Source organism: Microtus oregoni, unplaced genomic scaffold (assembly GCF_018167655.1).
Source record: "Microtus oregoni isolate MIOR12 unplaced genomic scaffold, Mior012 000007F_ref0000211, whole genome shotgun sequence".
NCBI classification, from domain to species: domain Eukaryota; kingdom Metazoa; phylum Chordata; class Mammalia; order Rodentia; family Cricetidae; genus Microtus; species Microtus oregoni.
In genome coordinates this window covers 19,626,421-19,647,677 of record NW_024543066.1, presented here as the reverse complement: position 1 = coordinate 19,647,677, position 21,257 = coordinate 19,626,421, and the positions used below count along the sequence as shown (strand labels likewise).

The 21,257-nt window shown below is 44.9% G+C and overlaps 3 protein-coding genes across 6 annotated transcripts in view; 2 read left to right on the top strand and 1 right to left on the bottom strand.

Moving 5' to 3' along the window:
- Positions 1-7,164, top strand: part of Npas2 (neuronal PAS domain protein 2) — a 179,764-nt gene extending 172,600 nt beyond the window's left edge. For both annotated transcript variants that reach the window (XM_041655918.1, XM_041655917.1), the window contains exons 20-21: positions 3,796-3,970; positions 5,765-7,164. In XM_041655918.1, the coding sequence (XP_041511852.1) occupies positions 3,796-3,970; positions 5,765-5,944 (355 nt within the window). In that variant the 3' untranslated portion in view covers positions 5,945-7,164. The remainder of the gene's footprint in view (positions 1-3,795; positions 3,971-5,764) is intronic.
- Positions 7,165-12,470: 5,306 nt separating this feature from the next.
- Positions 12,471-16,521, top strand: Rpl31 (ribosomal protein L31). Of its 2 annotated transcripts, none has more exons than XM_041656616.1 (5): positions 12,471-12,515; positions 12,792-12,898; positions 14,849-14,974; positions 16,094-16,206; positions 16,456-16,521. In XM_041656616.1, the coding sequence occupies exons 2-5, from the start codon at positions 12,792-12,794 to the stop codon at positions 16,485-16,487; spliced, it is 378 nt and encodes a 125-aa protein (XP_041512550.1). In that variant the 5' UTR covers positions 12,471-12,515; the 3' UTR covers positions 16,488-16,521. The 2 variants fall into 2 exon arrangements, with proteins under 2 accessions (XP_041512550.1, XP_041512552.1); XM_041656618.1 differs by lacking the exon at positions 12,471-12,515 and adding an exon at positions 12,519-12,631.
- A 638-nt stretch (positions 16,522-17,159) lies between these two features.
- Tbc1d8 (TBC1 domain family member 8) overlaps positions 17,160-21,257 on the bottom strand; it is a 103,502-nt gene continuing 99,404 nt past the window's right edge. The window contains exons 18-20 of one of the 2 annotated variants that reach the window (XM_041656614.1): positions 19,318-19,407; positions 18,947-19,044; positions 17,160-18,150 (exon numbers count right to left, since the gene is read on the bottom strand). In XM_041656614.1, the coding sequence (XP_041512548.1) occupies positions 17,695-18,150; positions 18,947-19,044; positions 19,318-19,407 (644 nt within the window). In that variant the 3' untranslated portion in view covers positions 17,160-17,694. The remainder of the gene's footprint in view (positions 18,151-18,946; positions 19,045-19,317; positions 19,408-21,257) is intronic. The other variant, XM_041656615.1, reaches the window with a different exon arrangement.

Sequence of the window (21,257 nt, the reverse complement as noted above, 5' to 3'; positions counted from 1 at the left end):
TTAGGATTGGGCATCGCTTCTGGCTTTATTGAAAGGGCTTCCTACCACACAGCAGCCTGCTCTTTTTAAAACTCTGTTTATTCTTTTTCAACTTTATGTGAACGAGTGTTTTGCCTGCATGGATATCTATGTACCATATTTATGCCTGGTGCCTGGGGAAGCCAGAAGGGGGAATCAGGTCCCCTGGGACTGGAGTTGCAGATGGTTGTGAGGCACCATGTGGGTATTGAGAATTGAGCCCAGGTCCTGTGGAAGTGCAGGCAGTGCTCTTAATCACTGACCCATCTCTCCAGTCTCCCTACAGTTTTTTTAAACACTTATTGTTTAGTGTGTGCGTGTGTGCGTGCGTGTGTGTGTGTGTGTGTGTGTGTGTGTATACATGTGCGTGAGCAGGTACCCATGGAGGCCAGAAGAGGTGTCACGTCCTGTAGCCAGAGTTTCAGAAAGTTAAACTCCCAGATGCGGGTGTTGGGAACTGAACTTGGGTCCTCTAGAAAAAGCAGCAAGCTTTCTTAACCACTGTCTCAACTCTCTAGCCCCAGGAAGTTTACTTCTAAGGATTCAATCCTTTTACTGCTTAGAGAGAAAACACTACTGTAATAGCAACATCAACAGATTATAGAAGATATAAGACTATATTTAAAATCAGTTAATATCACTAACATATCTCCAAACATCATAAAACAGAAAAATTTACAAAACTACGAGTGTTTTCTGAAGTTAAAAATGACTTAAGGCAAGTGTGGAAACAGTAAATGAATGAGGTAGAAGATGTTCAAGGAGAAAATGGAGGGCAGTGAGGGCTGAATCAGGAGATAAACCAGAAGTGAAGGAATGTATTAAAATAAAGAAAAAATTAATTTTCAACAGTGAGAAAGTTTTAAGACAGAAGTAAATGAATGGAAGGAGGTAACTAAGAGCCTTTAAAACAACAGTATGATGAAGGGAAAATACTAGAAGTATAGGACAGAGAAAACCACAGAAATGGGGAGAAAGGAAAGAGAAGAAAGGGTGAAGGAAAAGACTTAGCCCAACAATCAAAGGAATATATTGGTTTTTTTTTTTTAAAAAAAAAAAAGGTCAGGCTGGGCAGTGGTGGTGCACGCCTTTAATCCCAGCACTCAGGAGGCAGAGGCAGGCGGATCTCTGTGAGTTTGAGGCCAGCCTGGTCTACAAAAGCTAGTTCCAGGACAGGCTCCAAAGCTACAGAGAAATCCTGTCTCGAAAAACAAACAAACAAAAACTGGTCAGTTGGTGACACATGCCTTTAACCCCAGCACTCAGGAGGGAGAGACAGGTGAATCTCTGTGAGTTTAAGACCAGCCTGATCTATAGAGGGAGTTCCAGGACAGATTCCAAACCTACACAGAGAAACCTTGTCTTGAAAAACAGCCAGAGACAGAGTTAGGTCAATGTATGAAGGGAAATAATAAATAAAAAAATTCTTGGGTGTGGTGGCACACACCTTTCATCCCAGCACTCAGAAGACTGAGCAGGTGGATCTCTGTGAGTTTGTAGCCATCTGGTCTATACAGTGGATTCCAGATCAGTCAGACCTACATAGTGAGATCTTTCCTCAAAAATGAGTTAATTGTTTATTTAAAAGCATAAAAGATTTTTTAATGGTAATAAAGCAAAACTATCACTAAAAGTGTAATAAAAATAAAGAAGATAAATCAAAAGGCAAAAGACAAAGGAAATAAGAGGCGAGGGGGAAGAAGGGGAGAAGGAGAATGGGGGAAGATCACCTGTGAAATACCTCCTTTCTAGGTCCTCAAAAACTGGAAGCTACCAATTGCATGCATGGAGGCAGAGGTGTTAGAATTTGTGGGGTCTTGTCTTTTTCATGGTTTATGGTGTTGTTGAGCTCTATTAGACAAGTGTCCAGTGTCCACTGAGGCCGGCTCACTTAAGTGGTTTCTCTTTAAAATGTGGGGAGGGGGCTCTCTGCTGTTCACACTTAACTTTGTACCCTCCCAAGATTCCCATCCTGTACCTCTCTGGGTGGGCTTCTGTTCTATTGGGGAAGAATCTCCCGGGTACATTAAGAATGAGGGAAGCAGCCACAGCCCTGAGGGCTGTACACATGAAAGACCAGTCTGTCCTTTCTAATAGCCTTGTGTACTGGTCATCCAGCCGGAAGGATGTAGCAGTAGATGTCGAATAGTCCAGTAGAACCTCAGACGCAGCAGATAGGTGTCTCTAGAGACTGGTCCTTCTGGGTTCTGCTCTTCATCCCAGGGTTGTTCTCAGTAGAGAAGGTGTGCTTCTGGCCCTAGAGTCCAGGGTTGCTGTACCCGATGCTCTCACTGCCTGAGCCGAGTCTCTGGCCACCTGCCCCTTCCAGCTTGTCAGCATCTAGCCTCTCTTGTTCTCTGTAACTGCCTCCCAGATCATCTCTCTGGCCCTGGGATTGCAGGAGATTAAGTCAGGCTCCCTGGTTTATGAATTGCCCCATTTGGGGAAGCCTCCAGGATTACCTCAGTTTTAAGCAGTAAGTTAGTTCCCTCTGAAATGGGACCTGGCCACTGCTCTCTCTGAGACATACAGAATGACAGGATGGAATTCCTCCCCACTGCTGAATTGTCCTTTGAAGGAATCAGACTCGCTAAAACCTGAAGCTGGACCTGGGCTTGTGAGAGCTGTGGGTTTGTGCTGCAGGTAGGATTTCATGGCTGTCTACATTATCAGCTTTTAAATGAGGCTTCTGGTCTACCTCAGAGCCACACGACTGGAGCTGTTTCAACTCGGCCGCGTAGTTCTCGGTGCATCACCCATCCTCTGTCTCTTTCCCCACGCTTTCCAGCTCCCAAAGTTCTTTCTCTCCTTGGAGCAGACTACATTTTCTTGTTCTGACTCTTCTCCCTCACCAAGTAACATGGAGGCAGCTTTTAATATGCCATCTTACCCAGAAATGCCATGTTTTGATTTCTGAGGCGTCTCTATAATGATTTCCAGAATGGTTGTACCATTTTACGCTCTCACCAACATTATACAGAATGTTTAGTTTTTCCACATTTTTAATAACAAGGGTTTTTTTTCTGGTACATGTACATACACATAGATATAATGTCTTCAAGGTTACTCATAGTATATATCAAAATTTATACATGTATATGTATGTATATCTTCATCATAATGGCGTGAGTGGATAAATGGATAGCTCATTTCAGTTTTGATTGGCATCCTCCTATTGACTAGTTACTATGTGTATCTTTTGCTTATTGGCCTTTGTATCCTTTCATTGGATGGAAAGGACCGTCCAAGCCATTTGTCCATTACTTTGTTTGGGCTCCTTGGGTATTATTAGGATGTTGTTGGTATAGCTGTGGGCATTTTTTATATATTCTGAATATCAATCCCTTATCAGATGTATGATGGAGAGAGATTTTTCTCCCATACCCTGAGTTACTTTTCTGTCCATGGATAGTTCCCTTTGATGTACACATTTTCTAATGAAGTCTACTTGACCCATTTTTTTCTATCATTGTCATTAAGGGATTTTTAAAGATCTATTTTATTATATGGGTGTTTTGCCTGCATGTCTATCTGTGCACCATATGCATGTAGTACCTGTAGAAGGTAAAAGAGGGTTCAGATACCCCAAATTGGAGTAACAGGTGATTACGAACCACCACGTGAGTGCTGAGAACCAAACCCAGGTCCTCTGGAAGAGCAACCCATGCTCTTGACCACTGAGCCATCTCTCCAGCCCCTCTAGTTGGTGTTTCTAGTATCGTGTCAAGTGTCTTCTCTTTCTCAGAGGATTTATTCTATCTGTCCTGCATGAAACAGGTACTCACAGAGCCAGGTCATGTTTCCAAGTCCAGACTCACACCCTGCCAGCAGCAGTGCCTCCACCCCTGTCCTGCTGATGGGGCAGGCGGTACTCCATCCCAGCTTCCCCACGTCCCAGCCATCACCGCTTCAGCCAGCACAGGCGCAGCAGCAACCACCGCACTACCTGCAGGTAGGTGAGCAGCGGGGTCCAAGGGAGACCCGAGAGGCTTTAATGAGCAGAGGATGAGTTCCACATTTGACTTCTGCAGGGTTTTTTTCTTCCCTAGTAGAGAGATCAACCTCAGAGAAGTTCATATGTGGTTAATTTTAATGCTTAATGTACAATATAGAAATTAAGAATAGGTAAACAGTACACTTCGTTCGATGGTATGCCGAAAATATCTATTTAAAGATAATTTTTTTAACAGTTTTGCATCTTGATATGCTCATATTTTTACAAAAAAAGTCAAAAATTAATGACTGGTTTTGCCGTACGTTTTAGTGTATTGAAGTATAAAATTAAACCACGTTTATTTAAAAACACAATTACTACTTTAGGTAAATATGTTAACGTGTGGGATAAAGATTTGCTGTGAAAACTGGGGGTACATTTCACAAATACACTATTCAGAAAGCAGAAAGTACTATCAAGCAAGCATCACGCACACCAGAGGAGGAAGGGTGGACTGGCCTGGGGTTTCAGATAGGAGCACTGTCCCTCCTGAAGCTCTCATAGGTCTACATCCTCCCCTCACACGTGTCGAGGGCACCCTTCTAGCTCATCCTTCACCCTACCTTGTGGACTTCCCCTGATAAGGACCACCTACTTGCTCTGCTTGGCATCTTTGAGGCCAAAAGACAGCATGCAGTGGCTGAGACCTCTTAAGAATGGTGAGGCAGAGGTGGCGACCGCATCCTTAAAGACCTGGTATGTCGCTTGGTTCCAAAGCTGTTAAAACAGCTGTGGTCTAATTTTCAAATTCCTCTGGCTGGACCCACAGTGAAAGGTGGGTGTCAACTCCGACTTCGACTTTATGGATCTTGTCAGCTCTCAGGACAAGGACGTAATCTGGCGTGTGAAACAATGAAGAAGAGAGAAAAGGGGGTGGATGTGAGAACAGGAAAGGTCTTAACGCATCTTCAGCAGCAGGAGTTAAATACCTGCTGCATTCTAGAGACAAAACAGAGAGGCAAAGAGCTCTTCAGCTATCCCATCCCCGTGACCTGGGGATCTCAGAGCGCATGCGGGGAGGTGGGCTCGCACAGAACACTCTGATTGCACAAAGAGAGAGAGCACCCGGTGGAGAAGCCGTCGAACGCTCAGAGGCATTTCTGGCAAAACCCGACCAGCAAGATCACAGACAGCCCAGCCTTAGGTCAGGGAGAGGCATGCTGGGAGGCCTCAGAGGTGGTGCTGAGGCGCTGATTATTGGAGGGGGACGTTTATTTGTAGGCAAGAGCGGAAAGTGAGAGCGGAACTTTCAAAGTCGGACTGACCGGCTGAAGCTTTTGCATTTCCAATCATGAAGTTTCCTTCCAGGTTCTTGGAAATGGCAGTATTTGAAGTAGTCACAGGACCAGGAACCGACTTAAGGGGCATACATTTGTCTACGCAGATTCTTCCCTTCCCACAACCTATGTGGGCTTCAGACTCCACCATCCACACACAGAGGATGTATACAGATAGCATGTACCTCTGGTTCGGAAACCTTACCTGCAGCCTCAGCCCCAAGCCCATTGACCCAGAAGGAACCCCTCTTCTCCTCCCCACCCAGAATCGATACAAAAGTGTACTGTCAAAGAGCTTGGCTTTTCCCCATCATGCACTCCAGCAAGGACACAGGCAGGTACACATGCCTAGCCGTCTGAGGGGAGTCCCAGAATCTGATAGCATCTGCAGCAAACCCAGGGGGTACTGAAGTGGCTTGAAGAATGAAGGAACTGGCCAGCCACGCAACCCCTTTTCTCCTTTTTCCTGCTACAGGCACCAACATCTTTGCACAGTGAGCAGCCGGACTCGCTCCTTCTCTCCACCTTCTCCCAGCAGCCGGGGACCCTGGGCTATGCCGCGGCAACCCAGCCCACACAGCCTCAGCCCCCACGCCCTTCCCGCAGGGTCAGTCGCCTGTCAGAGTCCTCAGGTCTCCAGCAGCCACCCCGATAGTGCCCTGACACTGGAGTCCAGATGCAACCAGCTTTACCAATGGAAGGGAGGAGGGGAATAGCCGTGGGAAACGGAAAGAAAGGTTTACGTGGCTTTGGCACACCCTGTATACATTTCAGAACTCCCCATGGTAATGTGTCTAGAGTGTGGCACTGACAGAATGGGGGAAAGAACAGGAATACTGGCCATGATTCCCTTGCCCCGAGGTCCTCGGGCATCCGCTACAGCCATACTAGACAGGAACCAAGTGCCCCCGTAAGGGGGTTCCTGCTCTATTTGCAGAGGTGGTACCTCTCGCTGCCTCCAGGAGAGAGCGCGCCAGGTACTCTACCGACTGACACAGGTCCCAAGCCCTAGCTGGCCTTCACTCTCTTGATGGTCTTTCCTTTATTGTCAAGGACTATGTTAGAGGTCTTTGGAGAGAGAGAGAATAAAGAGATTCTTTTCATTATTTTTAAAAGGTTGTTTTTGTTTTAATTTGCACAGCTGCGCACAGGAGAAATAGGCACTTTCTGGCTTTTTTTTTAAATTTATTTAAATAATAAGATCTCATGGCTTCACTGGGAGTACACAAAAAACAGCCCACCAATCAGATAAGCCTGTTATTAAGGAAGTTGCAGAGCCACACCCCTGGCCCAAACCGTGTAGACCGAGGCTCTTCACCGCCACACCCCACTGGTAACCATTTTCCACCCTAAACAGAACATTGGACTATTCCTGTTGACTTCACCGATAGTAACCATAAGGGTGGACTCAGAGCAAAGCACAACCTCACAGCTATTCCAGAATCCCCTAGAGACCTCTTAGACCATGAGGGAAGAGAGTCCGCCAGCAGGGCAACCCGGCAGGCTGCAGTCTCCCGGGGAAACCAGTCACGTGACGGCCATCCTGGTGAGGCCGCTGCATCTTTCCACAGACCTCCCCTGACGATTCTGAAGATTGGATTTTCCTTTTCAAAATGCACTTTGCTTTTTTTTTTGTATGTTTTGTTATGTTGAGATGTTTCTAAAGAGAAGATTTTATGTAATTTTAAGAGGAAGTGTAGTGAATTGTACAGCTGTTGTAATAATGACCTATTTCTATAAAAGAATAAAATTGTACGGATTATGTGTAAATTATTTTGTATCTGAGACACCAGTTCCATTCCCAAATATAAAAGTATAAAGGTTTCCTTGTGTTTTTCTGTGAGTGAAGATTTTGTAATAAATTAACAAGTTTGTACAATTTCCTTTGTCCCTTGTTGTATGTCCACACACACACATACACACACACACACACACACATTTTTTTTTTAATTTCAGGATAGTGGTGCACACCTTTAATCTCAGCACTCGGGAGGCAGAGGCAGGTAAATCTCTGAGTTCAAAAGCCCATACTGGTCTACAAAGCAAGGACAACCAGGGCTACACAGAGAAACCCTGTTTTCGTTGAGTTTTCTGTTACTATAATGAAATAAGTGAGGAGATGAGCTTTACAGACATGGATTCATGGGCTCAGAGATTTCAGTCCATGGTCCCTTGGCCCTGGTGCTTTGGGCTAATATTATGGAATGAGTTCATGGCAGAGCAGACCTGCTCATCTCAAGGAAGCAAAGAAAGAGAAAGGAGTCAGGGTCCCACTAAAAGATATACCCCCATAACCCTAATGAGCAAACTTTATTCCACTAGGCCCCACCTGCTAAAGGTTGTGCCACACCCAGTAGCTGAGGTCCAGGGTTTCAATACATGGGTCTTTGGGGGGCCATTCAAGACCCAACCCCCAGTATGATGGAACACACAATACAATAAGTGGTACGGGGATGGAGCTTCTTGGGCTGCATCCGTCTTCCAGTATCCTAAGGTTCAAAGCTGTGACAGGGAAAGCAATGTTTCACTGTAGAAATGGTAACAATTTCTCCTGGGAGCACCTCAGTCTTGTGAACACTGGAAACCTGTGGAAATGATGGCGACGTTCCCCACCAAAGCACTCATTCATTGCTCGCGATTCTACACAATCAGGCTGGATCTGATGGACTCTCACTGCCAACATTTAGCCCAGTGATGTCAGCAAGGAAGGTGTGCCCTGGTATGTGTGAGATGTGTACACAGACACACATTGAGAAGGCAAACAGCATGGCTGAGGTCTTGCTCAGTTACAGCCACCTCATTCATGAGGTCCAGCATACTAACATGAGGATACACTGGTGGTACTGGTGGTCTCCACTGAGTGGTTCCAGGGTCTTGTCTTGTTCAAAAATAAAAAAATAAAATAAAAAAAAATGAAGCACACACAAATAGCGAATTAGCCAGGGTCTTATTCGGGAGCAGAAGAAATACACAGACTAGATACACTGCATAGACAGAGCAGTGGGGGCCAAGCAAGATTGCTAGGGGTTACTTTGTGAGGCTTCTTTTTGTAGGCTCAGGAGGATGGGAGGGAGGAGTTAGCTCGCAGGGATGAGAAGTAGGTGATTCTGTGTTTCCGTTGATGGTTTGGGTTATGTAACCCTTGTTCACCCAACATGTTCTTTCTCATGATGCATTGAATTTTTTAATCATACGCGTGCCCAATCATGCATAGGCATAGAATGGTAAATGATTTCCCCTGAGAGCTCACTCAGTGGTTGCCTGACTGCCTGAGCACTGAAGTTCAGCCCAGGCGGAGTTGGCTTACTGCCTGCACTTCTAGGACATGTTCCAAAATGTGTGACCACAAAGGTGGAGTCCCCAGGGGTTGCTAGGATTGACTGGCCACTTCATCTGGAGAAGGATGTACACGCAGCTCCATGCAGATAGGAGTCCCAGGTTGCTAAGCTGCCTTTGAAAACTCCAAGGGCCTTAGGAACACTCAGTATTTGGGAATCACCAAGATGGCCACTCCCTTTCCAAACATCCTGACTGCAAGGAGCTATCTATGTTCCTTCCAATGCTCTATCAAGATAGGTCTGCACTTTCACCCTCTTCTGTAAAATGATGACGACTCCTTTTTGATTCTCTAGCTAGGATCAAGTTTTGGATACCATGAAGTTGCTACATACGTGTGTCCATGATTGCTCTATGCCTGAGGGCAGAGATTGGGTAGGTAGTAAAAAACAACAACAAAAAAAATATTTTGCATATATGAAGAGGAACATTTACTTTTTCAAAGAACTTGAAGTGAACCTTGTTTTTAAAACATGAAATCTGAATGAAATTCAATGACCTATTTTTTTAAAAAACAAAACTTAACATTGTCTAAGGTTTAGAGATCTGGTTTTTCTAGAAAAAAATTATAGTTCAATTGTAGCCATACTTTAATTGGTGGTTAGACCCCTAAGTGGAACAAGATTGTTAATGGGCACAGTGTATTCATTATCCTAGGATTGTCTAGCTGGAAGCCATTAAAGAGGGTGGAGTGTGTTACGCTCCTAATTTAATTTAGCTATGCCTGAATTTTACACATGTTAAGAATTTGGATAAACTCAAAAAACTCTTATTGTGTAATTTTCCATCAAATGCAGGCATCCTGGGAATTGTAATCACTGAGCTCTTCATTCATTACTTTGCTCATTAAATGGCTATTTTGCAACCACATCTTTGTTCCAGAAAAAAACATGACCTGAACTGTCTGGAACAGTATCAAAGTCTCTTGGTTCAAGAGTCAAGATTGAGTGTGAACTTGAAACACTTGGTTTAAGATTTTACAAACTAACTAAAATTGTAGCATATTCTGTCTAAATATTGCTTTGTCCAAACAACACGGTAAGTTGCTATTGTTGTTTTTAGATGAGGTCTCACTTTGTAGCTCTGGCTGGCCTGGAACTCCCTATATAGATCAGGCTAGCATTGAACTCTAGCCACTGGCCTCTGCCTCTGTGATTAAATGTGTATACAACCATACCCAGCTATGTCAACTAACCATTAAGTAGCTTTTTTTTTCTTTTTCTTGTTGGTGTTTTCAAGACAGAGTTTCTCTGTGTAATCCTGGCTGGCCTGGAAGTTACTCTATAGACCAGACTGGCCTCGAACTCAGAGATCTATGCCTGCCTCTGCCTCCTGAGTGCTGAGATTAAAGTCATGTGCCACTATGGCCCTGCTTATTAAGCAGTTGTTAGCCAAGACTTTTGCACACTTGCCAAAATGTCCTGGTAAAAATTTAGTGGCACAAAATTACTTTAATTTCTGTTCATGTTGTATCCTGAAGATCTCAAAGTCAGTCTTTAGTATCCTGAAAAAAATATCTAATATGAGTCATCTAGAGAAATTTTGTTAGTTGTCAGATGAAATTCATATTATGAAGATAAAAAGCTTTGTTTTTCCTGTAGAAATACTCATTAGAAATAGGGTAGGAGGGGAAATTTTCTTTTTGAATTTTAGCTTAATCCGGGATGGGCATGTCTGGTTTATTGACTCCATAAATTACTCATATTTTTTAGTACAAAGTCATGAACTTACAGCCTTTTATAAACTCAGTTTCTAGTTGACTATTATTATTTCAATGCTCAGATCATCACCCTAACAAGAGAGAGCTAGCTCCTCTTTCGTCTCATTAGTAAAGTCCATCCAAAACCAGCCTCCAGAGTTCTCTCTTGAACATCAGAGGCATGATCTATTTACCTATTTTTCCCTCTGCCCCAAAGTATGGGATCAACTTCCTTCCTGATTTTCTTTTACTTTAAAAAAAAAAAAGTCCAATATTAAAATCTGGTGCTTAAAGTGAAACTGGAAAGTGATGTTGGGCAATAGCGCTGCTTCAGTTCCCGCCATTGGCTCATTCTGTGGCGAGAGAGCTGAAAGTATACAGGGTCATGCAATGCTCAAGGACAGCGTTACTGAAGGACAGCCTGGCTGAAGAGACTTACCGTATGGCTTAGGTTTGTGATAGGCTAAAGCACAGAACTGTGTACACACTGCAAAGTTTGCACAACAATGAAGACAGTGAATGGCACGTCTCTGCTTATAAGAGACTCACAAAAGTCACAGAATCACATCAGTTTTGCCTAGCTAATAGATCATACATTGTGTGATATTTTACCTTTCTGATGCGATTCTTACCTGATATTGTCTTTCTCCTAACCTGGCATCTCACATAAAGTTACTCTTGAACTACTGATTTTCATTTTGAATGCTGTCTGTGACTTTCCTTTCTGGTCCACTATCTGCTGACATGCTCAAGGCTCCATCTCTGCTGTATCATAGCAACATCCTCCTCACCAGGCTCCTTCCTTTTGGAACTGTTTTCATCACCAGGCTGCTTTCCTTTTTTGTAATGGAGGAGGGTGAGTGCCTATCAAATCCAGAGCTTGCGAATGTCAGTGAATGTTCTATCACTGAGCTACATCCCCAGATACATATTTTCATATTTGCTTCACACACACACCCCTTTTTCCCCTTCTCTTTCCCTCTGTCTACTCTTCCCTCCTCTTTCTCCCTCTTCCTCCCTTCCTCCTTCTCCCCCTAACTTTTGGTCAAATCTTGTTGGATAGCCAAGGTTGGCCTCTAGTAGCCTAGAGTAGCCTCAGGCTTAATCTGCAATCCTTCTGCTTTGCCTCCTGAGTGCATCACTCCTGATTTCCTCTTTAAAATGTTTTGAGTGGTTCTGTTTAGGAGATTGCTTTGGAATTCCCTGGAGCTCACCCCAGAATTACTGTGCCAACCCGCATTCCCATCGAGCCCGTTAGTGGTTTGCACCCCAGGAAGAACTGGAACAGAGCCTGTCCTGGTCTTTCCTCCTAGCCCCATGAAGAAGTCTTCAGAACTGTGAGGTGTGTTTAGCCCCCAGTCAACACTCTTCCACACCCAACCCCTCAGGCAGGCCTCAAACTCACCCAGTAGTCAAGGATGACCTTGAACTCGTGACCTCCCGAGGCTACCTACAAAGTTTTGCACCTCCACACTGAGGACTTGTTTTCTTCTGAGGTCCGAGAGAGAGAGTGTGCCTGTCTATACCAAGTCCTGCCCTTGGGGAATTCATATATACAGCATCCCTTAGCCAAATTCCGGTAAGACCGTGGAGTCTCTGCCTGCCTGTCTTTTATCTGTGAGATCCTGAAACTTGCCGTTGCTGAAATCCCCCAATGAATAGGCTGTTCGGACTTGTTTGGATTCGGGATTTTCCCACCAAAAAGGCTAACATTCACGTGGACCTTTTCGACTTGGAGAAATGAGTGCTTTGGTTATGGTCTCAGGGACCTGGGACCGTCTACCAAGCACATCACATTATAGATTCAATACGTGTAGGATCGAATGAATGACTGAATCCGAAAAACGGAAGAGCGTCTTCTTTCCTGGCCCTGCAGTCTGAGGGTGCGGATTTAATTCCCAACCACCACCTTCAAACAGCAGACACGGACCCTGCTCACAGCCGTCAGAAGACTGGAGCCTCGACCCCGCCCCGGCCCCGCCCCCGGAGCCCGGCCCCGGGGCCCGCCCCATGCCGCTCGCTCCGCCTCCGACGCGCTACCTATACGTCGCGTCCCAGCCTTCGACCTTCCCTCGCCACACTTCCTCTCCCCACCCCACCCACCGCCTCCCGACCCGGAAGTTATACTCGCGAAGCGGCTTTCCTTCCCACAATCCCTCGCGCCCGTCCTTTCCAGCTTGGGCCCGGCAGAGTGAGTATGGCGGCGGGGTCCTGGCTCTGAAATCCAGCGCCATCCTCTCCGGGCGCGGGGCGGGCCGGCTTGGGGGATTTGTTCCGCGCTGACCGGAGGCTCGGCGATCCGGGGCGGTAGGGCGCGCGCGGACGCAAGGCAATGGGGTCGCTGGGGGGACAGCGGCGGGGCTCCGAGGAGCAGGGGTTCCGGGGTCGGCCGGACTCTGAGCGGGGGAATCAGCCCGGCCTTTTCCCGCTCTCTGCTTAGAGCCCCCCTGTCGCCTGCATTTTTTAGATGGCTCCCGCAAAGAAGGGTGGCGAGAAGAAGAAGGGCCGTTCTGCCATCAACGAGGTGGTGACCCGAGAATACACCATCAACATTCACAAGCGCATCCATGGCGTGTGAGTACCTGCGGCCGGCGTGGCCCGCGAGCCCCTTCCGGCTTCTGGCCGTCACTCGATCCTTGCCCTAGAGAGCACGCGGGGTTTGTTTTGTTTTTTTCGATCCTATCGCGTGTCCTTTAAAGGTGTGCAGGTTCTGGAGTGTACGGTTCCGGTTAGGAACTGGGAACGGGAGGTCATGTTGGGACTTTCAGAACAGTGGAACTTGGAACGCTTGGTGGTGCGAAACCCAGAGTTTTGGTCATCTGGACGGCTCAGAGAAGCTCGTGAAGGGGAACCTTGGCTAACTTCTGTGCTGCAGGAACTAGGCAGTTGTGAATTGCTGAGCCCCAATAGATTTTCTTCGTCCTCTGACTGATGGAAATTCGTACTAATGCGGGTCCAGTTGTAGTACTGGAAATGCTGAGGAGAAGCGCTTGTGAATTTATCGTCAGTTATATTTACATACATTCCGAGGCCAGCGTGTAGAGCAGGATTTCTTGGACTTGGCTGTTCAGTCTCTAGTGACAGGTTCTGCCGTGTCGAAATTGTGTCGGCGTTTCTGTGTTGTCCCATGTGAGGTCTCTGCTGCGTGTAAGTGCCACTTGCGACCAGCCACATTCCAGCCTCTGGTTGGTGCACATTGAGCACTGTCAGACATTGCAGATAAAGACCCTGCCCTCCCAGAGTCACCAACGGGGGGGGGGGGGGGGGGAGTAGGTGAAAAGTAGTTTGAGTTGAAGATTGTTTGCTTTTAATTGCCCCATGTGTTGGGTGATTCTCGGAGAAAGAGGTGCTCTTTAGAAGTCCTAAAAGAGGTATAGGGTGTGGGCGGGCATGATTTTCGGGGATTTGTGCTGTTGGAAAGGCCTGTGCAAGGATCTCCTTCATCCTTGGGTCATATCTTGGTCCCTGTTTTCCAAACCAAACTTGCTCCCAGCTGTCTTTTACTTTGTCTAGTTCATTGGTAATTCAGCTGACTGCCATTAAGTAGTGACAGCGGCATCTTGTTTACATTCCCTGACCACAATACTGGAATCGCTCACTGCTCCATCTCTTTCCTGGTGTGTCCTGTTTGGTACTTATTGATACCACCTGATGGGTCGCTTGCGCGAAGTGGGTCCAATAGACCAGCCCTTGTTATTCCTAACCACGTTTTTTCCAGATTAGTAAAGTGGGTTTGTTTGGACACTGCACGTGGGCTGATACTGAGTGGAGAAGGTGGTTCCACGTTGTCTGTCTTGGAGTGACCTAGACAGACAGATGCTGAGCACAACTGGGCTTTTGTAAAAGGTTGGTTGTGAATTTTGGAGTTGAGGTCTTCCTGCCCAGCTTCCAGTGTTGTGGTTAATGGAAGCACCACCTCCATGCCCTAGAAAAGTTTGTAGGTTTTGTTGTTTCGTTGGGTCTTAATCTGTATTGTGTAGCTCTGGTTGTCCTGAAACTAGCTATGTCACCAGGCTGGCCCTGAACACAAAAAGATCCACCTGCCTTTGCCTCCCAGATGCTAGGATTAAAGGAACACAACACCACATCCAACTAGTTTTAGGGTTTTGTGCTCATTTGGCTGAAAGCCTAAAATATAGGTAAATGGCTGCCTTGGTTTCAGAGTGTTCTTGTCCTCTGTACATGGTTTGCCTGCATATTTGTATGTGCATCGCATGGATGCTGGGAAGCAAACCTGAGTCCTCTGAAAGAGCAAGTGTTCTCAAGCCCTGGGCCATCTCTGCAGTCCCTGGCACTTCAGGACTGCTGTGTGTTTGTAGGAGTGGTTTCTGGATGCTAAGTTGGGAAAGCATGGCATCTTGTGCCAGAATTGTAGAATACTTCGTATTTATTTCATCCTCTTGTTCAAAGTACTGATGCTGGTTTTTAGAGTATGTTTCTGACTAGTTTTGATTGTTTTATGAGAGCATGCCGTTTATATATTCTTTGTGATTTGATTTTATATTCTTGTGTTTTGAACCTCAGGGGCTTTAAGAAGCGTGCTCCTAGGGCACTTAAAGAAATCCGGAAATTTGCCATGAAGGAGATGGGGACTCCAGATGTGCGGATTGATACCAGGCTCAATAAAGCCGTCTGGGCCAAAGGAATAAGGTACCAAAGTTATTTGTTAACAATGCACCAGCTATTCCTTCTGCATAGTCTTTTGTGACAGATTTGGTAGTTCCGTTACCGGATGTGGAATATAGATACTGGGACCGAGACTCTAAGCTAGTGTCCTTTACTGTAAGGGAGAGAGCAGTGTTAGAGCTTGGTGAGATCTGGGAGAGATTGGGACTTTGAAGAGCTCCATCCGGAGCATGAGAGGCTCGGAAAAAGCAGTGTTTTCTAAGCTTGAGGAAGAAATCTTGCCCAGAAAGGTTGATTTGTACCATGTCCTATAACATGAAAGGGTTCTCAGTTTTACCCAACCTGAATGCCAAGTTTGGGAAGTCCCCTTTAAAGGGGAGTACATACAAAGATGGAAGGGGGTACTGCTGCAGAAAGTAATCTTGGGACCCTCTATATAGAAAATTGTGCAACAAGAAACTATAGTGTCGGGCTGGAGAAATGGCTCAGTGGTTAAAGAGCACTAACTGCTCTTCCAGAGGTCCTGAGTTCAATTCCCAGCAACCACATGGTGGCTCACAGCCATCTATGAGACCCGGTGCCCCCTTCTGGCCTGCGGGCACACGTGGAAGGAATGCTGCACACATAATAAATAAACCTTTAAAAAAAAGAAACTATAGTGTCTGCCTTGAGGTAAGGGGTGGTGTCACATGGGCATGGAGAAGCCTTGTTTGTAGGAGTCTGGGGCCCAAGAAAACCTAGCATGTCCTGAGATGATGAGGAAAGGAGATGAATCAGCTATTCTGCTTCTGAAAGGGGAGAGGATTGTGCCTTTTGTTTTGTATTAATGAGTATTTCTGTTGATGACAGCCTAAGAACAATCGGTTGTCATGGTGGCTGCATGGTCAGATAAGTTTTTCAGAGCATTAAAAAGCAGGAAGAGACCACCACTGCTGCTGTGGTTGTGTTGCTATCAGTTTTGCATAAAAATTTTCCATACTCCCAAGTAGACTATACAGAAGTGGGAATTCTGGGTTTAACCTTAAAAAATGTATAGGCATTTTTGCCTGCTGCCTAGAGGCCAGATCTCCTGGGACTGGACTGTGTATATATGTCTTTCTGAAAGGAAGCATTGACCTTAGCAGCACATTTATGTTTTATTAGGAATGTTCCATATCGTATCCGGGTACGTTTGTCCAGAAAACGTAATGAGGATGAGGACTCACCAAACAAACTCTACACATTGGTAACTTACGTGCCTGTTACCACATTCAAAAGTAAGTTTCATGCTGTTCTCAAAGCTGTTGAAATTATAGGAGGAAATTATTAGCACCTTTCAACCCTAAATTTGTTCATCAAATGTTGGTGCCTATTTTCAGTGAGATGAGTGGTGGGCAAAATTATCAGACCTTTAAGACTGTCTTAACATGGGGGAAATAATGGGAGTTCATACAACTGTAGTGTTGTGCAGGTCTAAAAGACGGGAGGAGTATGGGTGCTGATTGGCTGTCTCTTCTGCATTTCAGATCTACAGACAGTCAATGTGGATGAGAACTAACCTACTGAATCTCAAATAAAGTTGGAGAACAGCCTTCAGGTTTTGGTTTTTCTTTTTTTTTTTTTTTGCCCCACTGGGGGAAGTTTTGGTAGTGTTTAGAATAGGGTCTAAGGAGTATTGTTGGGAGTTATTTAATTGCTGCTTTGGGTACTTGGGAAATCGGGATTATGTGATGTGTTCTTTTCATAAAAATCAATTGTGGTTTTGATTTTTTTTCAAGACACATTCTCTCTGTAGTCCTTGATGTCCTGGAACTTAATCTGTAGACCAGGCTGGCCTCAACATCGCAAGGGCGGGAATTAAAGGCGTCCCCTGCCATGCCTAGCTTGTCTGTGTTTTAGCAAAGAAGCTACAGTATTAGGTCTCACATTAGTCCCAGGTGTGTGTGTTAAGATCAAGGATTGAGGTTGTAACTCGTACATGATACTGGAGTTTTGTGTTGTCAGTCTTCTAGCCATCTTTGCCAACCAGTCCAGTTCATTCCCTGGAATATGCTATATACTCTTAAGACAATATAAGCTCTTGGGTTTTTTTTCCTCCCCCACCCCCAAAAGACAGGGTTTTCTGTAGCAGCCCTGGCTGTCATGTAACCCAATTTGTGACCAGGGTGGCCTCAAATTCAGATCTGCATGCTTCCTTATTGTTTTTAATTTTTATTAAAGAGTCAGTACAAAAAGAAAGATTTTTTTTATTAAAAACCTTGGGGGCCAACATTGAAAGCATGGTTTTGCACATGTTTTTGGAAGGACATACAAAGTGAATACAACGAAATATATTAAAATGGTTTCAATTACCAGCATTGAAACAAAATTAGTGCAAAAAAAGCCAAATACAATTGTGCAGACGATGGTTCTGGGATCTTGGTGAGCTTATTTCTTGACCAATCCCATAACCAGTGGAAAGTGAGCCTGGAGTTAATGTCTCTTGGTTACCATGACATCTTTTTGTCCATCAAAGGGTAAACGCAAAAACCAGGATCACAGCAGAAACACTAGTTTCAGCAAAGTTGATAGTCACAGTGTAAAAGGCATTCCATTCCACCTGTCTGTCCTCTTTAAGAATAAATAGACTGTGGGAGTTGCAGCAGTTCCCCGGCCGTGGGTCTGAGGTTCGTTACCCACATACTCAGCTTGTCGAGTTCCCTGTTTTTAGACTGAAATCTGGACAGTGACTGACGACAGTCCAGTCCATGCTTTGGTGTGGTGGGCTACAGGTTATTCAGCTTCAGTTCAGGCTGTGGTGGATGGCTCATTTCCAAAGCTTTGAGACTGTACTGGTTGAGCTTGGCATTTTCAAGTTTGGATTTAATGTTGAGTGGCTTTTCAAAAAAGTTTACCAGTGATTGTTCAGTGAGAAGTGAGGCCAGGATATGTTCCAGCGAGACAGTCCAGTCCCCTTCCCCTGCCTCTGGAAGGGCCCGAGGGTCTTGGGGAGGCTTCCCAGTCTCAACAAAAACTGAGTCCTGTTCAGGAGAAGGAGCTGAAGCCTGCAGCTCCTCACTACATTCCTGGGAGCAGCTTCCTGAGCTGCTGCTTCGCTGGCCCACTTCTCCTATCTGTAGTAGCAGAGTGGTTACTGTGGCGATGGCTTGGTACAGCTCGTTCTCCTTGGGATCTTCATGGAACATACTGTACAAAGTTTTACAGAACTGGATAAATTCTCTCTAGAATAAAAAACCAATAAAACAGCATGAGGATGGAAAGTATAATTTTTTCATTATCAGAAAAGCGTGTAGCATTTAACTTTTGTTCAATAGCAGCTCCCTGTTTTAAGACTGTCCTGCAACCTGTGATCTTCCTGCCTTACCAGCAGGTGCCTACTGCTAGTTCCTGGTCCCACGTGCAGAAAATAAGAAAAGGCTTTAGGTGGTGTTGTGTTGATTATCAGTGAGAAATTATATGTCTCAACAAAATCGCTACATTTGCTTCTTAGTGGAAAGGGAGCATGTGGCACATTTAAATCCAGCGCTTAGGAGATAGGCAGGTGGGGTCAGAGCAAAATGATGCGGACAGCTCTGGGTGGCTTAACCATCACATATATAAGGAACAGAATAAAAGTTGCACCCACGTAAAGCTGGGAAGACCGAGGACTGCCTACCTAGCTTGAGGTTGGTTGAGAGACTTTAAGGTAGAGGAAACCCACTGGCCTTCATGCATACCTACTCGTGCATGCTTCAGTCAAACAAGGTCCTAAAGCCTCCCAGTATGTGGCGTGAAGAAAACATTGATGTCTTAGGAGCATTCCTAACTTAAGCCTGTATTTCTTTGAACCTGCCATCTTGTAGCACCTAAGAACCCTCCCTGTTCTGGGAAGTGATTAGAGGTATGAAGACTTGAATGGTGTGTATCATTTTGCAGCCTCCTGTTTAAGAGGTGACTTGATCACAACACTGGGAAGTCCTGAGATTTATGGTCTCAAGTTGCTGAGATAGTTTCTTTTTTCTTCCCAAAAGTCCTTACCTGGCTCATTTTGGGCAACTCTTTTTCCGTTTTATCCTTTTCTTTGGCTAAATCCTTAATCATCTGTTTCAGTTGTTTTTGATAATCAATTGTGTCACCTTGACAAAGGGAAACAATAGTTTAAAGTCCACTAAAGCAATTAGATTAGGACAGTAAGGGAACGGGGTTCCCACTAAGAAAATTTCATAAAAAGCAAGAAAGCATTTTTATAGCTGACTACATAGGACCTTCCTGTTAAGATCTTAGAAAAAGATGAAAGCAGCAGAAGGTACTCAGTGGGCAATCAAGCAGTGCTGGCCATGGGCTAAATGGGAACAGGAGGGAGAGGGGAGATGGGCTGCTAGGAGCAAGTGGTGAAGACAGATACTTGCCATTGGGCTTACCCAATACCAGGGGTCTTGATGTTGACAACAGAGGATTCTTCAGTGGTGACTGACTGTCTCTGTCATTTTCAGTGAGTGCTTTAAAGAGAAGTATTAAAACTGAACATAGTTTCTGTTTAACTGACAAAGACTAAGCCAACAGTTCCGATATTGTAAAGAGCCTTTAAAGCCAAATGAAGTAGGCAAATTCTGTTTTATAGATATGTGGGCATAATAAGCATATAAATTCATATGTAGATACTGCTGGTGTTCTGAGGTAACATAGTAAACCCCTTCTAATACTATGAATAAACTTATATTGACAATGAATTACAGTGAGCATATATAAATCAGTATATTTAGATGGTATAAGTGGGGGCTCTTGGTGGGAGGAGGGTTTTGAGACAGCGTCTTTACATAGCCCTGGCAGTTGTAGAACTTGAAGAGATCCACCTGTCTCTGGCTTCTTACATCATGTAGGTTTTTGTTTTAAAGTAGTGCTGGCTTCCAAACATATTGGTGATTTTTGGTTTTTCAAGACAGGGTTTCTCTGTGTGGCTCTGTCTTGCAAATTCCTTTGTAGACCAATTGGCCTCAAACCACCACACTGGTTTCTTTGAATTGCACTAAAAGTAAAACATCAGAAGTTCAAAACATTGCTAGTAATAAAATGGTTCAATCAGTTTGAAAAATTTGGCATTTCTCAAAAACTTAGGTAAATGGTGGTTCACACCTTTAATCCCAGCAGAGGAAGGCAGACCTCTTAATATCTACATTATGAGGTCTAGACCCATTATCAGAACAAAAAAGTCTTCAGGTAGGCAGCAGTTAAGAGCACATATTTGTTTATATATATACATATATACACAGTCCAGTCCCAGGAGATCTGGCCTCTAGGCAGCAGGCAAAAATGCCTATACATTTTTTAAGGTTAAACCCAGAATTCCCACTTCTGTATAGTCTACTTGGGAGTATGGAAAATTTTTATGCAAAACTGATAGCAACACAACCACAGCAGCAGTGGTGGTCATAGCCACAGTAGACACTCCTGGCCAGAAGACTGATTCTACAACATGGACCAACTGAACACAGTTAGCAGCAGCAGCAGCCAGACAGTAGCGGTGCACACTATAGCCACTTAAAAAACATGGAATAGGCAACAGCAGATTGCAGAAGGCTGCAGAAACATGGAATGGTCCGGGAAGGGGGTGGGAGGGTTGTTTTAGGATGAGGAGTCTCAGTGCATATGTAGTTTGTGGTTCGATACTATAAATGGGTAGAGACATTACTACAGTAAAGCTTTCGCTATGTTTCACTTGGTTATTTGAAACTTGCCATTCCAGATTTTGTATGATAACTTTTGTCACCTGACACCCAATGTAAGCTAGAGACAGCAGTCCTATCCCTAGGGCAAGTCCAAAGCCCTCAAGTAGCTTTGCAGTCTATGGGGTAGGTTTGTCCCATCCACTGCTAGCTGCACCATAGCTAGCAAATGGATGTGCTGTAGTGACAAGCCCTGAAGTAAAGACACTTGGTCCAATAGAGGCACAATAGCAACATTGGTTTTAAACTGTCTATTTTACAGTCTAGAATCACCTGAAAAGTGTGTCTTAAGGAATAGAAGTTGGCTAATGGACAGCCATTTCTGGGAGATTTCTTAATTGGGCTAACAGGTGGGAAGATTCACTGGGTAGCACCATTCGGAGAGTTTGAAGTCCTTCCCATGAGTGGGAGAGTGAACTGAGCATTGGCATGCATTAATTCATTACTTCCCCGTTCTTGTGATGTGGCAGCTTTTGGTCTTAACTAAACAGGTAAGACATGGTCACTACATATTCATCTTGTTGAGAAAGGGGCTCAAAAGGTCCTAGCCCTTCCTGAGGCCCAATGGGCAGTTAACAGTTGCTAGAGGAGGAAGAAACATTTTCTTCCTTGTCAGGTGTCTGTAC